The sequence below is a fragment of the Neopelma chrysocephalum genome, unplaced genomic scaffold, assembly GCF_003984885.1.
Source record: "Neopelma chrysocephalum unplaced genomic scaffold, ASM398488v2 Primary Assembly neopelma1_24, whole genome shotgun sequence".
Taxonomy (NCBI): Eukaryota; Metazoa; Chordata; class Aves; order Passeriformes; family Pipridae; genus Neopelma; species Neopelma chrysocephalum.
This window is the reverse complement of record NW_020897693.1, coordinates 8,809,602-8,827,556: the sequence shown is the minus strand read 5'-3', so window position 1 is coordinate 8,827,556 and position 17,955 is coordinate 8,809,602. Positions and strand designations below refer to the sequence as shown.

At 46.9% G+C, this 17,955-nt stretch overlaps 2 protein-coding genes across 3 annotated transcripts in view; one reads left to right on the top strand and one right to left on the bottom strand.

The window, feature by feature from the left end:
- The window catches only part of LSP1 (lymphocyte specific protein 1), a 49,796-nt gene extending 42,589 nt beyond the window's left edge, over positions 1–7,207 (top strand). Inside the window, exon 11 of the mRNA XM_027702122.1 lies at positions 6,096–7,207. The gene's annotated coding sequence lies outside the window, so the exon portion shown is untranslated. The remainder of the gene's footprint in view (positions 1–6,095) is intronic.
- Positions 334–17,000, bottom strand: LOC113976683 (proline-rich protein 33-like). Of its 2 annotated transcripts, none has more exons than XM_027702103.1 (3): positions 16,823–17,000; positions 10,991–11,126; positions 334–2,115 (listed from the first exon to the last, which is right to left on the bottom strand). In XM_027702103.1, exons 2-3 carry the CDS (start codon positions 11,009–11,011, stop codon positions 466–468), a joined length of 1,671 nt encoding a protein of 556 aa, XP_027557904.1. In that variant the 5' UTR covers positions 11,012–11,126; positions 16,823–17,000; the 3' UTR covers positions 334–465. The 2 variants fall into 2 exon arrangements, with proteins under 2 accessions (XP_027557904.1, XP_027557911.1); XM_027702110.1 differs by lacking the exon at positions 16,823–17,000 and adding an exon at positions 12,820–12,883.
- Between the last annotated feature and the right edge of the window lie 955 nt (positions 17,001–17,955).

Sequence of the window (17,955 nt, the reverse complement as noted above, 5' to 3'; positions counted from 1 at the left end):
CTTTGTGTGTGGTTTCTAAGACTCCTTAGAGATGTGGAGCAACCCAGATTCCTTCATATCTCATCTGCAACTGCTGCTGCTTCTAGGATCAAGATAGGTCTTAGACAAACACAACAAAAATGCTTATATTCCATTATCCTTCTCTAAACTGGTCTTTTTCTACTGGGAACTTGTCGCCTTCACTTTCCTCTGTTACTGCATCCAATGCTGCTTGCTGGCTCTGTTTAAAACAAGTGCATACCTGTTTTCCTGTGACCTGTGGATGTGGTATGTTATACACTTAAGCTTATAAACATATGGAGAGTAGCCCTTAAACCTGCAACATGAGGCTGCTGGCTTTGAGGGGTTTTATTTAATTTCCTTTTTTTCCTTACACTTGGCTTCGATGGACAGTAAACCTGGTCCTAGGTGTTCTCTTGCTTGGGTGCCCTGTAGGAATCTCCAGAGGCATGGAGCTGCCTGACTTCAGTTGGCTGACCATCCTGATGCTGTTCTGTTAAAGCTCTTGGTGTGTTCCTCAGCTGATTTGGGTCTAAACCGGCTCAGCTCAAACACAGTGCTGATCTTTGTCATGGGTTTGGCAGCCAGTTCCTTCAGTTTCCGGGCATCAAAATGTGGCTTATGCAGAAGGATGGGCAAGCGGCGGGGAAGAAAGACGTTTTCTTCCTTCCGTGGCTTCTTCTCTTCTGCTTGCTGCTTCGTCTCCTTGTTGAGTGTCACCTGGTATAAAATAGCATCCCACATTTTCATGGCTCTTGATTTAAGCAGCGTGCAGTCTTGGCTGATGACTGCTTGAGCAGTGTCCTCTTTACTCCCTTCCTCCTGTTGCAGCTTTTCTGGCTTGGGCTCTGGGAAACTGGGTGCTTCTGGCTGTACCATCAAGTGCTTCCTGAGGCGATGCCAGCCACTGGCACTGGTTCCAGGTGGTCTTGCTGCTTCTACTGATGATGGTGCTGGCTCAGCTTTGGGGGGAAGGCTGGTGTTGGGTAAGCTGGGGGTCAGTTGAGTTTGAATATGTTCTGCCTTGGTGTCTGTGGAGGTGGACCCAGTACCATCAGCTTGTGCTCGAGTTGCTGTTGCTGGGTGTGCTTGCCTCCAGGGAGCACTGGATGTCGTTTGTTTTAGGATGTCTCTGTCTTCCTTGGGTAATTCAGGAGCTGTCTCTGATCCAGATATTTCGGTGTCACTTCCATGAGTTGTAGGCATATTGGTGTGGGCATCAGAGGTGCTGGGCTTGGATGAAGGGGCCTTGATGGACTCTTCAATAGGAACAGGCTTGGGGGCTTGATCAGGAGGCTCTGTGTCTGCAGCAGGTTCTGTGTCTGCAGCAGGAAGGAGGGGAGGTTCCAACGAGGGAAGTGTGGCATTGCTGTCATCAAGTGAGGTGGGTATGTGCTCTGGAGATGGTTCAGAGCAGCTTGTTTGAGGTGCTGGGGAAGAAGGCCTTTTGTCTTCATGGCTTACAGTTCCTTGTGTCAGGTTTGATGTGGGAGTCTTAGCCCTGGGTGGCTTGACACTGTGGAAATAAGTGTTCACCTTGGTGACATAGGTAACCTCTGGTGCCCTTTCTTTACTCGAAGGAGGAGGCTGGGAGACAACAGATATCAACGGGTCACATGGAGAGGGAAGGTGGGAGCCCATGTCTTCTGGCTGCTGTGTAATCTCGGGAGCCTCTGGTTTGTGTAGCAGGGGCATGGCCGAGGAGGTTGTGAGCAGGACATGTTCAGCAATGCGCCTCTGCTCAGTGACCTTCAGTGTGAAAGGCTTGCTCTTTCGGAAAGGGGAGGGGGCGCGGTGGTTGACGGGCCTGATGGAGATGTGAGTGGGCAGGCTGGTGGAGGGGGGTGCTGTGGTTTCAGGGGTCTCTGCTGGGGGAGCGCTTTCATCGTACTCCTCTTGGTCAGGGCTGGCCTCATTCACAGGTGAGAGGCTGGACCGGAAGGACTTGGCTTGCTCTGAAGTGAAGACAGCATTCTTTTTGGCTGCCTTTTTCAACACCCGCTGGAGCCGCACATTGTCCTTCCCAGGCTTTGGTAGGGTGGGAGGGGGAGAAAGGTGGTGGTGGATGGGAGCAGGCTGGATGGAGGATGATACTGTTATCAGCATTGTCATTTCCTGTGGAAAAATAGAACAGAGTTTACAGTCAGTGTGGGCTTAGCCCTGGGCTAGGTTCTGAAGCATTCATACATAAGTCCTCCTCTTCCTCTCTCTAAAAGCTATGAGTATGAAGTAAGTACTGTGGGAGAAGAGCATCAGTCTTGGTTTCCTTACTCTCCTGACATAACCTCAGCCAGTCTTGAGGGTGGGTGTGGCAGGGCAAGAGATGTACTGGGGGAAGCTGTATTGCCAAATCTGGAGCTCTTCCTCTCCTGGCATTAGCACAAAATCCAATAAGAGCTCTTTAGGACCCCAGACATTCGTGTCTTGGCAAGTCCTAATGGGATTTGGAAGGAAACGTTGAGGGGAAACAAAGTGGGTCTGAAATCTTGAAGCTTTGAAACATCTCCAGAGGCACAAACCAGGAATGTTTCATGGCTTTCCAAATTTTGGTTATTAATACTCTGATACAATGTTACATACAACAGAACAGTCATAAACTACATGTGTCATTTGAGTCAAAGTCAACACTTGCCTTGATTGATTTCATCTGGCTGAAAGACACCCCTGTGAAATGCAGGCCTTCTCAAAAGCTGCATTTATCAGTGAAAAAGTGCTTTGTCACAGCACTAACTTGAACTGATCTTTTCTTACTGCATGGAGCATGGGGCAAATTTTTCCTCCTGCACTCCATTCTAGATAAAATCAAGTTTTCTCTTTTCCTTGGGAAGCTTCGCCACTGTCTTGCCTCTATCACTTACTATTCAGTGAAACAGAAGTGGCTTGTGGTCTGGGTCAGGTCTTATCTCCAGTGGCAGTTGCAGCCCTTTGGCCAACACTGGGCTGCTCCTATGGGGATGCATGGCTGCTTTTCCTGCTCTGTCGCTAACTCACCACCATCTCCTCTTCTTTCTGGTAAGCACTGGTCAGACTTCCTGACAATGGAGCTAAGGGTCTGTGCTGGGGATAGAAAGACAAAACTGCTCTCAGTTCTCCCCTTTCTCTTCCTGAGCAAGCTGGGGAGCACCAAACACTCAGCCTCTGACCTGCAATGACTTTTTGGCAGCCCCTAGAAAGAAATCTCACTCTATCCTGACTCTTGCTCAGCACAGAATTGCTGAGTTTTGCTATGAAATGAGGCATAAATCACTGAGCTCCTTAGTCCCTGGTGGTGGATGCAACTGAGCATCCTGAAATAAGGAAGAGGAGGCTGGGGTGATGGCTTGCTCAGAGGGGCTACTTATTGCATGTGCTGTGCTTGGGTCCTGGCGGCTCCCAACCTGCTCTGGTTAGTATGGGTGTGTAGCATGATACCTACTGTGTGGGAAAACTATCCTGAATCAAACTCTCAAAAGTGCAGAACAGCTATTTGTGCCTGGTGTTAGCTTTGGGTTTGCAGTGCTGCTGTCAGCACTGGGCTGGGAAGGTGATCCGAACTGAGCAAGCAGGTGGTGTATCTGCCAAAACTGGTTGTGAATCAGCAGAGAAGGGTGAATTTTGAAAAAAAAAAAAAGGCAGCAGCAAATACAAGCACTTGAAGAGGTGGCGTGTCGTGCTCAAAAGCTTCAAGATCAAGCCCTCACTGTGGTGGATGAGGTGGGCAGGGTCTGGGCGGTGTCTAACAAGTGGTGCACTCAGTACAGGAAGGACATGGATCTGTTAGAGCAAGTCCAGAGGAGGGCCACAGAAATGATCAGAGGGATAGAACATTCCTATGAGGACAGGCTGAGAGTTGGGGTTGTTCAACCTGGAGAAGAGAAGGCTCTGGGGAGACCTTGTTGTGGCCTTTTAATATGTGAAGGGGACTGATAAGAAAGATAGGGACAGATTTTTAGTAGAGTATAGGATAAAGGGTTACAGTTTTAAATTGAGATGGTTAAGACTAGATATAAGGAAGAAGCTTTTTCATGGTGAGGGTGGTGAAACACTGGAACAGGTTTCCCAGAGAGATGCCCCATCCATAGAAACAAAGTCAGGTTGGACAGGGATCTGAGTAGCCTGATCTAGTTGAAGATGTCCCTGCTCATTGTGTGGGCATTGGATGAGATGACCTTTAAAGGTCCTTTTCAACTAAAGGTCCCATTCAAACTGTTCTATGATTCTATGACTTATATTGGCTGCAGGCATGAGAAACCTTCTGCAGTTTTGGTGAGGGGGCTTGGAGGGGATTTGTGCCAGCTGGGGGTGACAACTGTCAGGCATTCCCAGTGTCTTATCAACTTCATATCTTAGGCACAAGGCTGGGATTAGGATTTGCTTTGTTCTAAGAGCTACTCTTAGAAGCAAGTCTGCATTGTCCCCCAAAAAAAGGCTGAGACCCCATTCTTCATCATATACCTGCTCTCCTTCCCAATTTCATGGATATTTTACATTCTTCTGGGTCAGACAGCCAAAATGTCTGTTGGAGGGGTATGTATTTTTTTTTGTGCAATGCCACTCTGGCTCTGTTTGTGTAGGAGTTGCTAATTGCTTGCTGAGGTTTTTTGTGCTTTTTTTTAAATCTGCTGAAGGGGGAGCAAGTACATGCTTGGTAGGATGGTGGGATTTACTGTGGAATGATTTAATCTGCTCCTGTTTAATGTGGTCCCATGGACAACCTGTACTACAAAATGAGCTATGGTCTAGCAGCACTGTTAAACCAGATTTATAAGGTTGACCTGCTTCAGGCTTGTATTGGGGATACTAAAGAGGTAGGGCAGTGAACTTCCCAACCACTGATCAGCTCTTTGACTGCTTTGCTTGTCCCATGGACTGCTGCACCCCAGAAAAATGCAGCTTCCCATGTGAGTCAGAAAAGGATCTTGCCTGGGATTTGCTGCAAACTGCCAGATGCTACAGAGGAGGGCATGGGCATTCTTGGCGTGGGAAGTTTAGGTACAATATGCATGCATGAGGAAGGTTTTCCTTCTGTTCCCAAAGTTAGAGGCTGCTTTGTGCCCTATAACATCAAGATTTGTTCTCTTATAGTGTCTGTGCGCTTGAGACAGTAGCAAGAGTGATTTCAGCATCCCATCTGACTTGAAACCTGCTGTACTGTGGATCTTGGAGACCTTGTGGTCTGTAGTAACTTCCGTGGCATGTGACTGTATTGGAGTCTCTGTACTTGACTAGTGAGGCAGAGAGATGCTAAGGGATAGCAAAAGGAAATCAGCTGTTAATTTATTTGCCTTCCCTGTCATGCTTGGCTTTGTTTGAGCCTCCTTCAGAGCTTTGTGTGCTCAGGAGAAATTCTGCAACAAGCAAGATTTGTCTTCCTCCCCTTGTTTTTGCTTCATTATGTGGCAGAGGGACACTCAGGCTTGCTTTATTACCAGTGGAAAACTCATGGACAATGGGGGAAGTACTGCCTGAGTAACTCGTGTGGGTTTGTGATAAGCTGGAAGGAAATATAGAAGTCAAGAGGCTTTCAAAGGGTTAAGTTTCCTTGCTGGTGGTTGGGTGCCCATGGGTGGATGTGCAGTCACCCACACTTGAACCCCAACTGTTCTCTTGACTTCACTCCATCTGCAATCAGTCCCAAATCAGGATTAGTGGGGAGAGTGTCAGCATGCAAGAATCATTTATCAAGTGATGGAAAACTCATTTGTGTCCTGGAGTCCCTTGGCTGCACCAGCTGTCGTGCGTGGAGCAGATGGAGAGCTGCAGGAACCCAACACCGCTGCAGATGGTCCCAAATCGAGCTGTGGCTGCCAGGGGCTGTAGGAACATAGTTGGCTTTAGTGGCTTTCTTGGGCTTGGGAGCAAACCTGCTAATCTCCTCCTTTTTGGAGTGGGAGACAGACTTGGCAGAAGTGCAGCTGTGACCTCTGCTGGGCGTGCAGCCCTTGGCACCTGCTCTGCCATGAGCATGGACATTCCCAGAATGGTGGACTTTGACTGGGCTTTGTGAAAGTGGGTGGGAGAAAACCAGCTGTAATTGCTAGACAAGATGCAGCCCATGGTATTGCTCATGAGAGGTCAAATGATATCCATAACCTTGTTATTTTCTTGTCTTGCAGCTGAGTTTGGTCCTGGCTCGATGCAACCCTCAATGCCACTATTTCCTCTGCTCCACAGAAGATAATTGAAGGATGTTTCTCTTCTGGCTGATGTCAGTCTGCTTTGGTACAGCCTGATTTCTCTTGGGGTGTGAGCAATACCCCACACTGCCTTCAGATGGAAGAAAGGAACTATATCAGCTGGCAAAACCTATCCCTGTTTTAACCTTCTATGTGATTCTTTGGCTTTTTTTTTTTTTATCTGTCTCTGCTATGGAGATGGGAGGCTGTGGCTCTGTTCCCTCTCTTCTTAAGTGTTGGAAGAGAGTGATGTGCTGCCCTGCTGAGCAGGCAAGGCTTTTGCTATGTGATGATTTTCTCTTTTTGTGGCCCTTGGTGGCTGGGTGGTGGCAGAGGGAGAGCTCAGCAGTAACCTGGTAAAAGAATTGGTGTTTGAAAGGAGGGCAATGGGCAGATTGTGAGTGTGAGAAAACTGCACGGAGAGTGTAAGGAGAGTGCAAGGACCACTTGTCACCCTGTTGGTGCCAGCTGTGGGTAAGGTCTTCCCCTGTTTACAATGCAGCCTCTGTCCTTCTACAACATCTGTTTTGAGGGACTTCCATCTGTTGGTTTCTCTGTGTACATCAAATCACTTTCAACTTAGTCCTGTTTTTTTTTCTTTAGTTCCCAGATCATCCTTTAGTCACAGTTACATATCCATGCCATAATGTTCCTGCCACTTTTCTGTCTCAACAGTGGCAATAGCAGCTTTGTTTCAAATAGCTGCTACCTATCTAAGATGGGTTGGAGGTCTCCTTTCCCAGGTGTGAGGAGTGCTGACCACTGGTATTATCTCCCTTCTCTGGGAAAGTGCAAATTAGCTCCTAGGGCTGTTTCTGAACTCTCCCACTTCTTCATACTTCGTGGTGTTAACATGTCCCCCATCCTCTCTTTAAAATCTTATTCTTACTCTCTTCCCATGTCAACATAATTTTGCAAGTTGTTTCTACTCTCCTGGAGGGAGGACAGCTTGTCTCTCCTCCTGCATCAGTGTGCTTTCTGCTTAAATTTTATGCCTCCTGAATTTTCCTTTTTTTGTAAGCATTTAATAAAATTTGAAGATGATGTTGTAATGATGGCAACTCTGAGAATTTTGTTGGTGTAGGAGTTTCTGCAGCAAAGCTGCCTTCCAAGACCTTGCAAGTTCCTGCTTGAGTGTAAGGTGGAGGAGAAGAAACATCAGGCTCAGTGGCAAGAGGAAAAGAAGCTTGACATATTCAGGAAAGGGGATTTCTGTGTGTCTGCCCCATTTAGATACTTGTCATTTTGCTGCATTTTTCACAGGGGGTAATTGACTGTAAAATGGGAACGAGTGGTGTTTGGGTGAGAGATGGAGCAGCATGTAGAGACTTCTAGGGCGTGGTTGGCTAGAAGCACAGAGCTTACCTCCCCAGGTAGTAGACCTGAGCAACATCACAGTCTATAACCAAAATCACTGGTGATGTCAGCTTTGTTAAAAAAAAAAAATCCTGTCTGGCCTGCTTTGATAAGGTCAATATAGCTGTCTGTACTGGAACCCAGCACACTAATGAGTTGATGACTCTATCTGGAACCATTTCATGAAAAACCTTTTTATGGAGATGACCTTCCAAGTAATAACACTTTTATTACTTGTGACAGTGAAGAGTTTCTGCTGTCCTTACCTATGCTTTCCTAAAGTGTTAGGAAGAAGAAAGTTCTCAGATATCACTTCTTGGTCTTATCTTTCTGCTTATTGGTACCCTTGTCCTCTCCATCCTCTGCTTTAGCTCCTGGAGGTAGGAATTCAAGGAGTCAGTGTTCCTTAGAGCACTGAGGAGCATGGACACCATCTGGCCCCATCTTCCTTTAAGCCCTTCCTCTGCCATGCTGGGATTTTCCAGTGAGGCTGGAGTCGTGTGGGGTATAGAGATATCCTGGCTTGAGGTGAAAACAGCACTACTTTGCATGTGTACAAACTGGTTGCAGCAATTTTTTAACTCTGTTCTTTTGTTGACTGGAGGAAAAGATGGCTGGAAAGTTCTCCAGCTACTATTCCTGTGTCCTACCAGTTTGTAGAGCACAGACAAGGCCCTAGAGGCTGCTTCTGTGAGAGTCCTTCTCTAAGGAGGGTTAATTTGTGAAATATGTTTTCTCCACTTAAAGCCCGCGTGGACCTAGGTGTCGTTTGAATAAACAACCGCTGTAATTCAGGTTCTGGTCACAGCAGAGAAGTGAGCAGGTTATGGGAGACCAGAGCTCTCTAGTGGTGGCCAGGAACCAGGGAAAGGCCTGGCTTGGAACAGATGTGTGTAGCTCTTTATGAGGTACTTATATGTGCCAGGGGAAATGTTTCCACAGTTAAATTAACTTTATGATGTCCTGTTTCTCCTCCCAAAGTAACATGGTGTGCACATGGTGGTGGGAGTGGCAGAGGGGTTACCAGAATGGTGAAACCTCCCACCACCACCACCCCAAAAAAAAAAAGAAAAAAAAAAAGGGACGCTGCAGCCCAGGTATACTGGATGTGCATCTTAGTATTTAAGAGGGGATGGAGACTCATTTCTCCCCTCAGCAGCAAACTGTAGGGACTTCAGTTGCTCCCTTCACAAGAAAACATGGCATCAGTGAAGTGCTTCTGCTCATCTCTTGCTGAAATGAAAAGCTCCCACAGGTGAATTTGCTGTGGAGAAACCACTGTGTGTGAAGTTACACTGTGACCTTTGCAAAGCCCTCCTGCTTCCAGCTCTTCTGCTTGTCTCTGGGACCTCTGCCCTCCTACGAAGGGCTTCTGGGGACTCGCCCCGCTCATGTGAGTGAAGGACAGCAGGCTGGTGCCCCTCTATAGCAGCAACCAGTCTGGTCTTACTCCGTAGCTGGCCACTTCATATCTTTCCTATGTTCAATTTTCACACCACTGTGTTTTTTGCAGTACTGGCATGTCAGAGGCTTTCGTTATGAGACCTTTGCTCAGTCTGCTCCTGGGACTGCTATATTCTGAGCATAAGGAAACAGAGGCACTAAGTCTTTCTTGCAGGATTAGGTTTACCCTCAGAGCCTGGTGGAGAAGAGTGATGCTTTCCTGGTCCCTGTATCTGCTGGCCCCCTGTGTCCCTGTCCCCTGTGCTGCGATGTTACCCCAAATTACCATCCCCTTGGCAGGCTGGCAGTGTTCAAAGAGAGTAGCTGGAATCCCTATGTCACTGCTCTGATCTTGAGGCACCCCTCAAGGTGTTGCTTCACTGCAGTTCCTTCTTTCTCCATCTTGGCTAGATTATGCAGAAGGGGAACATCCTTACAGCATCTGCTCTGAAATAAATGTGGGGGGCTGTGGTAATACTGAAATGTGCTGCTTGTGGCAGGGTTCAGGGCTGCTTTTTTTTCGCAACAGGGTTTAACAGATGGTTCTACAAGAGTGTTTGCAAAATGGAATTGAAAAACATTGCAGTGCCTGTTTCCTGCAGGCCATAAACCAGTATTATTTAAACTTGGGGAAAGCTTATCTGGTGGAAAACTCAAGTCTCTTTTGAATGCTATGTTTTTATGCAGCACTTGTTCTGCCTTAAGACTGGGGGCTGGACTTCATCTAGTAGTCTTTTCAGGTATAAAATAATTATAGGCTCATTTTTATGTCCATCCTAATGTATATGTACTCACTAATTAACAGATCTCTGCTTAACCCTTGCAGCTCTGCACTGGGCCTAGAGTGAAGCAATGGATACAAGAGTTTAGAATTTCCAAATGAGTTTGTTCCTTGAAATGTGTGTGCAGTTTCTGCTCTTTGAAAGAAAGGTCAGCCTCAGAGACACCTGAGCCTGAATGTCAGAGCTTTGCCTCCTGCCACAACCACCTTCAGGAAGGAAAATAAACAAGTTTAAAGAGCAGGGCAGCTATAAATAATGAGGTGGCAGCTGATATGCTGCTGAACAAGGTTCTGAGGTTGGTCTATTGGTAATTCTTGGCAGCTCAACACACTTTTCCCTGATACTGCATTACATACGTACATACGTACACATGTATGTATTTTAAAGCAGGTAAAGAACGAATCTCACGTTGACAGGAAGAGCGATTAGAGCTACCATTTACTTCAGTAATGATGACCCATTGCAAGAGTCCTGATAATGAGACAGACCTGAGGTGTTTTTCCTGTGCTTTTGCATTGAGTCCCCTCGGGGTTTTGGTTGCAGTGGAATGATTTGATTTAGATCACAAATTTTCAGAAAGGTGTTTCATCTTTTCTTGTTAAGTAATGGTGGTTTAGCAATGCTAAAGACATGCATTCTTTGTTCTTCAAATAAGTAGAAAAAAGTATCATGGTCTTGGGGCTTCTGAGGATGAGGGGAAGAATGGGGGGGGGAAGGTAGAAGCAAAGTAAGGGAAAGATATCATTGGGATTTATATGAGCAAGCACTCTAAAGCATGAAAGCAGCAAATTGCAAGTGTAATTACTCAATCAGAGGTGCTTGGTTGGGTAGGGAGGTCTTCCCCACGGTTGCAGAGAGAGTGAGTGGTTGCTGTGAACACCTTGACTGGTGTCCTGCCTTGCTCACCTCCTCTGGGGACACCTCAAAACAGCAGCTTCAGGCATTGGTCCTGGCTCCCATCCTGTTGCTCAGTCTTCATTCTCACTGTCAGACTGTCTCATACATTTGTGTGTAAATAGTCTGAGGGTGAGACCCAGGCCATGTCTTGAATAGTCAAGCCTGATCCCTTATCTTTGGAGACACATTTAGCGTAGATCTAGAGTGTCCAAGGATGGTCTCCCGAATCCCAGAGATTAGATGTCTAAAGCAGATGCAGTGAGCACATCTCCCAAAGCAAACAAGTGATGGAGAAACAATCTACCACAAAAATCAGAAATCAATATTGACTGAAGGAAAAAGAAATTCACTACTTACTGATGTGTAATTTGTTTCCATCTGAAATCATTTGCATGTTGGGTGCATCGTGTTACTCGGTCCAGTTTACAAAATTAACAGGTGATTGTTCCTTCAAGATCATGCCAGGTGCTGGTTTCTTGTGATTTTTAGAGCCCTGTAGGTAAGTTCAAAACACCAGATGGAAAAGTGTTTACAGTAGCCAGTAAGTACAAGCAGTTTCTCAAAAATAAATAAAGGGACTTTCTAAAAGCATGAAAATTTCCATCACCTAAAATTAGCATGAAGAAGGGCTATCGAGTAACACCACTGCATGCTCCTAACTTTGGCCCTGCAAAGTTCGACATCTCAAGTACTGGAGAGGTGAAGGGCAGATGATGGTGATGTTGCCAGGACAGCTATTCTAGCAGAGTAGCTCTAGGCAATGAAACCAGTTGGAGGCTTTTCAAGTTGGCTGTCAGATTTACTGTTTTGCAAAAGTCAGGGTTGCTAAATGCAAATTTGGAGCTGTGCTTTGGTCGTTACCTTCCCAATAACGGAAGAAAGCAAATGCTGGCTCTGTCCCTGCTTGTTCCTGGCGAGGGACATGCTTATACGCAGGGAGTGCAAGTGCAGAAAATGCTGCACTGGGACCAGAGGGGGTTTGGAGTTGATTAGTATGGTGAATTTTCATCGAGGATGTTTATGTACAGTTTGACTCAGATCTGGGCCAAGACTGCTTGAGTGAGCTGATAAGGATGGCACCAATGCCTGCCTTTGTCCTGGATAACCTGTGAGTTACCCAGACACTATGCAGTTATTTCCTGCCTCTTGGCCTCGGGAAATTTCCCTTTTTCCAGCTGACTTCCCAGGTTGGGCTTTGTTTTTTCACAGCCTTTCAGGAGCCTTTAAGTGTGGATGTGAAGGCAGCTGGGAGGTTACATATACTCACAGGAAGATGGGGACATATAAGAGCAGTTTCCTGGAGGTTTACAAAGCAACTTTACACTCAGGTTAACCTTGGCCTGTTTCATCTGGCTTTTGAGATGCTGGTGAGCTATACCACAAGGCCAGCTCTGAAGGCAAATTCTTGCTGCTTCTCCAGTACCACACTGCTAAGCCTTGTTGCTCACTGACCCCCTGTGCTAATATATCTCTAATCTGACTTGGAGTTACTCTGTTTTGGATCAAGGTAGCAAAGCATTTCCTGCATCCATGAGGGTTGTGGCCCATCTGATGAGACCAGTTCTCATCAGGGATGTATTTGCTGGTACTTCTGGGTTGGTGTTGGAGGTGAGCTCTCCATTTGCTTTCTCCCTCTCTGCCTCCCTGATGACTGATGAGCTCATGCCTGGCTCTGTAGGACATGCTGCTCCTTAGTGCAGTGCAGACCTGTGGAAGGATTGGGGGTAGGTGCTTGATCCTTCATGCAAATACTCTAATGCAGTTAAATCCTCTTTGACTGATGACTTCAACATCTCAAAACTGCTCTTGTTTTTTAGGAGCACAAGTGACTCTGTGTGTCTCCAACACTGAAAATGTTGCTGGGAAAAAAACCCAGACAGTAACAACCAGAGCCAACCCAACAGGAAACACAGAACCCCCATTATGAATAAGAATATTTCAAAAGATTTTAAAAATGCCCAGGGATACCTTGTATCCTGCTCTGCCGCTGTCACCACTGAAACCACACCAGCCTAACGCATGTGTTTGCAGGATGCACTGTATGAATGATGCAAAGGGTGAGCTTATGTTTGCCCATGCTGAAGTAGGAAGTGTCCAGAAAACCTCCTGTTTCTTATGAAAAGATGTAGAGTTTCTGCTCTTACAGGCTAAGAGGCGATAAGATAGGAACAGATTTTCCTACCTACCGAGTTTCACAGAAGGGATGACATACTCGAGTCCTCCACGGAAGTATTGATTGGTTCCCTCCCACCAGATGCAAGTAGGAGAACAGCAGTAACAGGAAGGTGGATGGAGGCATGCATAGGTAATTTGGTCATTAATAATAGAAAGCTTGGTTGTTGCCCTTTATTCTCCTTTTTATGCCCCTGAACCTTTGAGACGTCGTGAAGCCACCATCAGGAAAAGGTGTTGGCACCCTGAGGTTCCCCAGCCACCTTCCAAGATTCAGGTAAGTGAACCTACAACTTGGCAACTATTTGCCCTCCCCTGTATCTGAGCAACTGCTGCAAGAAGTGCATCACTGGGCATGGTAAGCACTGCACCAGGTCACTTCTGGGAAAACAAGAGGCAACCAAGGACAGAGATCCTGAGCCCAAATGCCATGCAGGTGGTATTAGAGGAGCCAGGGAGGAAAGATGGTCTTTGCTCAGCCCATTTGAGTTGTTCCACATTCCTCGGGATCCTGTTAGCCCCAGTAAAATGACAATGGTCTGCTGATACTTAGAGGAACTGACTATAAAGTTTAAGGATATTTTGATCTCTGCTTGACTGGCTGCATAAAACTGGTCATTAGATTTTACCCAGGAACAGAAAATAATTAATTATATGTATATTCTGTCCTTTCTCTGAATGTACTTAGCCACTATCTGATCTGCCTTTTTATTGACAACTATTTCAATTAACTTGGAAAGAGTGTTCAGTGAACATAGGGCATCTACTCTAACCTTGAACTGCTGATTAAACCCCACTGCAGAATCCCTTTCTCTGGGGGAGGATAAAGAGAAGAAAGGGTGTGGGGGGAACTGGATAAAAAATTTACTTTCCCTTCCCAAATGGCTTTTGTGATTCCCATTTCCCACCTGCCCTGAATCATGGTAAAATGTTTACACAAAAGAGTGTCACAAAAGAGAAAACACATCCCCACCCTTTCCCGGTCAGGTTAATCAATGCATTTTTCTGGATACCTCCAATTATTTCAAGGCTAATGTCTGTATAAGTGGACAAACATGCCAAAACCAGAATATCTGTATCATGCAAAAAAGTAAAACGTGTTGTTTTGAAAGCATTCAAATAACTTTGGAGAGGAAGGGGAATAAATATTCAGACTGTGAATGATGAAACAACTCAAGTAAAACACATTTTCCTTATAAATAAATTCACTTTGGATAGCTCTAATCATTTTTCAGTGACAGAAGATGTCAGTGAAAGTTCCTCTGTAGCTCTACTGTGAAGGTGTAAGTGCAGTCATGGGCAAGATTGGCTGAGGAAGCATTTCAGGAGGTCCTCTTTCCTGACTTATGGGCCGAAGCAAGGTTTGCTTTGGAATTAGATCCATTTGTTCAGCATTGGAGAGTAGGTGGTGGATAGGCGTAGGCATTTATTTCAGAAATTGGATATCTCCTGGGTTGTGAAAGAGTACCTGTTTTATGGGAAGGATGTAGCTGATTTTATTTACAAACTCCATAGTTTTTAATGAACGTGGGTGGGATTTCAGACTTCCAGGGCTGTAGAGGTTTTCAGATGAACTTTTCCAGTGCTTTTTCAGCTCACTGGCTGAGCATTATCCAGTCCTAGGAGGCAATGATCCATGAAAATGCTGCCCACTGACTGGTGTGCACTGAGAATATGGAAAGGGTATTTTGAGAAAAAAAACAGACCAAAACAAACAAAACACACACAAGTATTTGGCCAAAGTGCCCATCTTTACGCAGTTTGTAAAATTATCATGTTAATGTGTGTGAATTGTATTTAAAGGCATCTCCCCTGAGAGCACTGGCTGCTTCAATAGGTCAACCAATAGCCAGAAAAGATTGGAAGGGCTGATTACAGCTTCCCTACAAGTGGCCCTGCAATGCAATAAATTCCTGTGGCCCATCTCAAATAACCAGTCTGGGTGTTCCTACCTACCAAGAAGAAATGTGACATTGGACTAGGTTACCTAGCAGATGCTTGTCTAGATTTCTGCCCCAGCCTCCAGTTCCTGTTCAAGGAGGAACACTAGTTTGCTGTATCCTCTCCCAGGTGGGGATGCTGTCACTGTAAAAGTATGCCAGGCTCTGGCTTGAGGTCAGCAGGTACATGGACTTTTTGTGGTTTGAGACCCTGGTTCATGTCTGTGACCTGCGTGTTCGCTCTTTGGCCTTGGTGCTGTCTCCTAACCTGGCACCTGGTGAGAGGGGCTTCTCCAATAACAGGTGCTTGCTGCACACCCACCTAACAAAATGGAATAGCTGTCAGTAGACGTGCAGCCACGGGATCATCCCTCCCTTATCTGGTCCATGTGATCAGTAGGGATGGTGAGGTAGTTGGTGGTGGTTTGCTCACTCTCTAGGGTGTGGCTGCACTGCAACAGTCCCAGTAACCTTGCTGCTGACGCAGGGGGAAGAGATGATGTCAAAATATAAATCCTAGAGCAGGAGAATCTACAGTAAAGAGAGACAAAGCTGATGATGAAAATGTCACAGGTTGTGAACGAAATTGTTGTGTGATGGTATCAAGAGGTGAAATAAGGAGTTGACATAGGGAGTGTGTGAAAAGCACAAAGTATGCAACTAAGGCATGAAACAAATATTGGAGAGGATTATAATCATGTGCTGAAGGGGATAGAGAGACCCACAAAGGGAAGAAAGGACAAACACAAATTAGGCTGTGGGGAATGAGCCTTGGTTGTGAACAAGGCACCAGCAGAGCAAAAGGAAGACGGGTGGATCAGACAAGCTCTCTTTCCAGAGGGATGGAGAAGGCACCCTCAGTCCCATGAGAAGAGGGAACCAGATCATGCTGGGACTGGAAACAAGATGCATAACATGGACATTGAGTGCTCTTGACAGAAGCAGCCCATGGGATGCACAGATGTCTTTTGGGACAGTACTAAGCAGAAGTGCCATGCTCATGGGGGGTGGTGGTGGGGAAGACAGAGCATGGACATGATGTATGATATAAAGATGGATGTTAACCTGGAACAGTTGCCTGGCATGTCCAGGTAAGGAACTGAGCTGAGTACAAGAACTGAGAGGATACTGCAGGCTGCAATGTTTGTATCTCATCTATTTGAAAAGAGAGCTGTGGCAGAGAGAAGAGTCTGGTTACCTGTCCCTCCCATCGCTTGTATCAATGTCGCATTTGTGAAGATGCTTAAAACAAAATTTGAGTGATGTGGAGCACTCCCCTGCCAGTGTGCACGAGCAGCACTGCTGTGGTGGAGGCTGTGCAACCCTGCAAGATGCTCACGCTGCCCCTGCCAAATGTCTGGCAGCAGGTGGGCCAGATGGACCCACAGGAGCGTTCAGGCCCACACCTGCCAAGAGCCACCCTGGTGTAAGGCCAGGCTTCGCATTCACTTGCAGACACACAGTTTCTTTTTAACTGATTGATCCAGTCCTTTGCAGTGAGTTGTGATGCTCCACCAGAAGCAGGGACAACCTGTAACTGGCAGGCAGGCAAAGGAGGCTGGTCAATGCCATTGCCAAACTGGGACCACCGCAAATATAAAAGGAGAAACAGCTGGGACACTCTCCCCCCATATGTCCCCACTCTGCTGCTAGTTTGGGCAAATACGGTATTTCTTGGAGATGTGCCCAGCTGGTGGAGCACCTGAGGAAAATTAGCCAGTGGAAGATACCACTTCTTGACTGGTTGGTGCTGAAAATGCAGCGTGAAAACTGGTTTGCTGTGTTAGTGCTTTCAGCAGATCTGGGGAGGGGGAGTGGAGGTGATGATACCAGGTCCGGCCGCGTGTTCCCAGGCACACGCTGCTCTCCTCGGCAGCGCGGGGTGCCCTCCCCGCCTCCCCCACCCGGCAAACTCCCACATGAAGCGAGGGTGCTGAGGATGGATACAATGTCCCCCTCCCACCTGACAAGTAACAAAAGCATTGGCTGGAGCTGGGTTGCAAAAGGGGGGCGAGGGAATAAGCTGCTGGACAGCTGGAGAATGCAAGCTGGAGAGATTTTAGCTCGTGCATGTTACCTGGTGAATGGGAGGCTGCAGTGCTGTGCTCCCACTCCACAGCTTTAAAAACTTGTCTCTACATCCTCTGTAGGAACCCTTTCTTGCAAGCAGCAGGGAAAGAGTGGGCAGGAATCAATCTGTGACCTGGGCCAAAAATATCGCCTGCCCTGCAACTCCCAAAGTTTTTCCTCTGCTCCTACGGGCTGGGAGAAAGGGGGTGCTGGAGCTGCCAGGCACACTGGAGGGCACACACTGCATTGCTGGGGAGCCCTGCCAAGGGGAGAGGGGCGGGAGGAAAGGGATGGGAAGCTGAAGCCTGTGAGATTTAGTGAAATGGAAACCGTGAACCAGAGGGTTGTGCAAGGCACTGCAATCCTCTGCTGAAATAGCCGTGCAACTGTGGAGAGACCTCAGGCAGCAAAACCACTCCAGGCACCCAGAGGATACTAGGTGGGGTCCAGCCATCTGGGATTTGCCCTCCCTAAGAAATTCTTACTTAAATAATGCTTTCATATCATGCTAAGAAAGGCTCTGAACATGGTGTGAGTCAACAAAGCTCTTGCTGCATTCCTGCTCTCCTACTTTTAGTTCCAGGTCTCTTCAAGCCTTGGTGTGTGGCAGAGCCCTGGTAATCTTAGTGAGAGGTGGATGTGCACCGCATAGCACTTGCAACCCCCCCCCACACACACACACATGTGCTGTGTGCCTCTGACTTCTCACACGCCTGTGACTGCTGGTTTCAAAGAGCACTGGACACGGAAGGTCCATGAACCTTCCTCAGGCTCACCCTGCAGTGCAGCTGAAACCATTTGCCTATGAAGGGGCAGCAGGGAAGAGCCCCTGCCCTGATGGAAGAGTGGAGGTTGCTGCTGAGTGTTGAGATTGCAAGAGCCAGGCTGCCATGACCAGGTTTTAAGCAGTGACCATGCACCACGGAGCTATGGGGCCCCACAATTTGTTTCCGAGGTGCCTTTGCCTCAGATACCCCTCTTTGAGCTCTGCCTGCCTAGCGGGTTGTAAATATAGAAACATAAGCCCTGGAGTTTTTTTCTCCAAACATGTCCCTTCCATCTTAGCATCATCTGTGCAATTCCTCCAGCTGCTCCTATACATGGTATGACCTTTTTTTTCCCCTTCCCTTCCTTCCCCCC

Excerpts from the sequence above, each read along its gene's own strand:
- LOC113976683 (XM_027702103.1), bottom strand. The coding sequence starts at position 11,011 with ATGGAAACAAATTACACATCA. Across the intron at positions 2,116-10,990 it reads TGGAAACAAATTACACATCA|GAAATGACAATGCTGATAAC; the intron begins GTAAGTAGTGAA and ends ATTTTTCCACAG.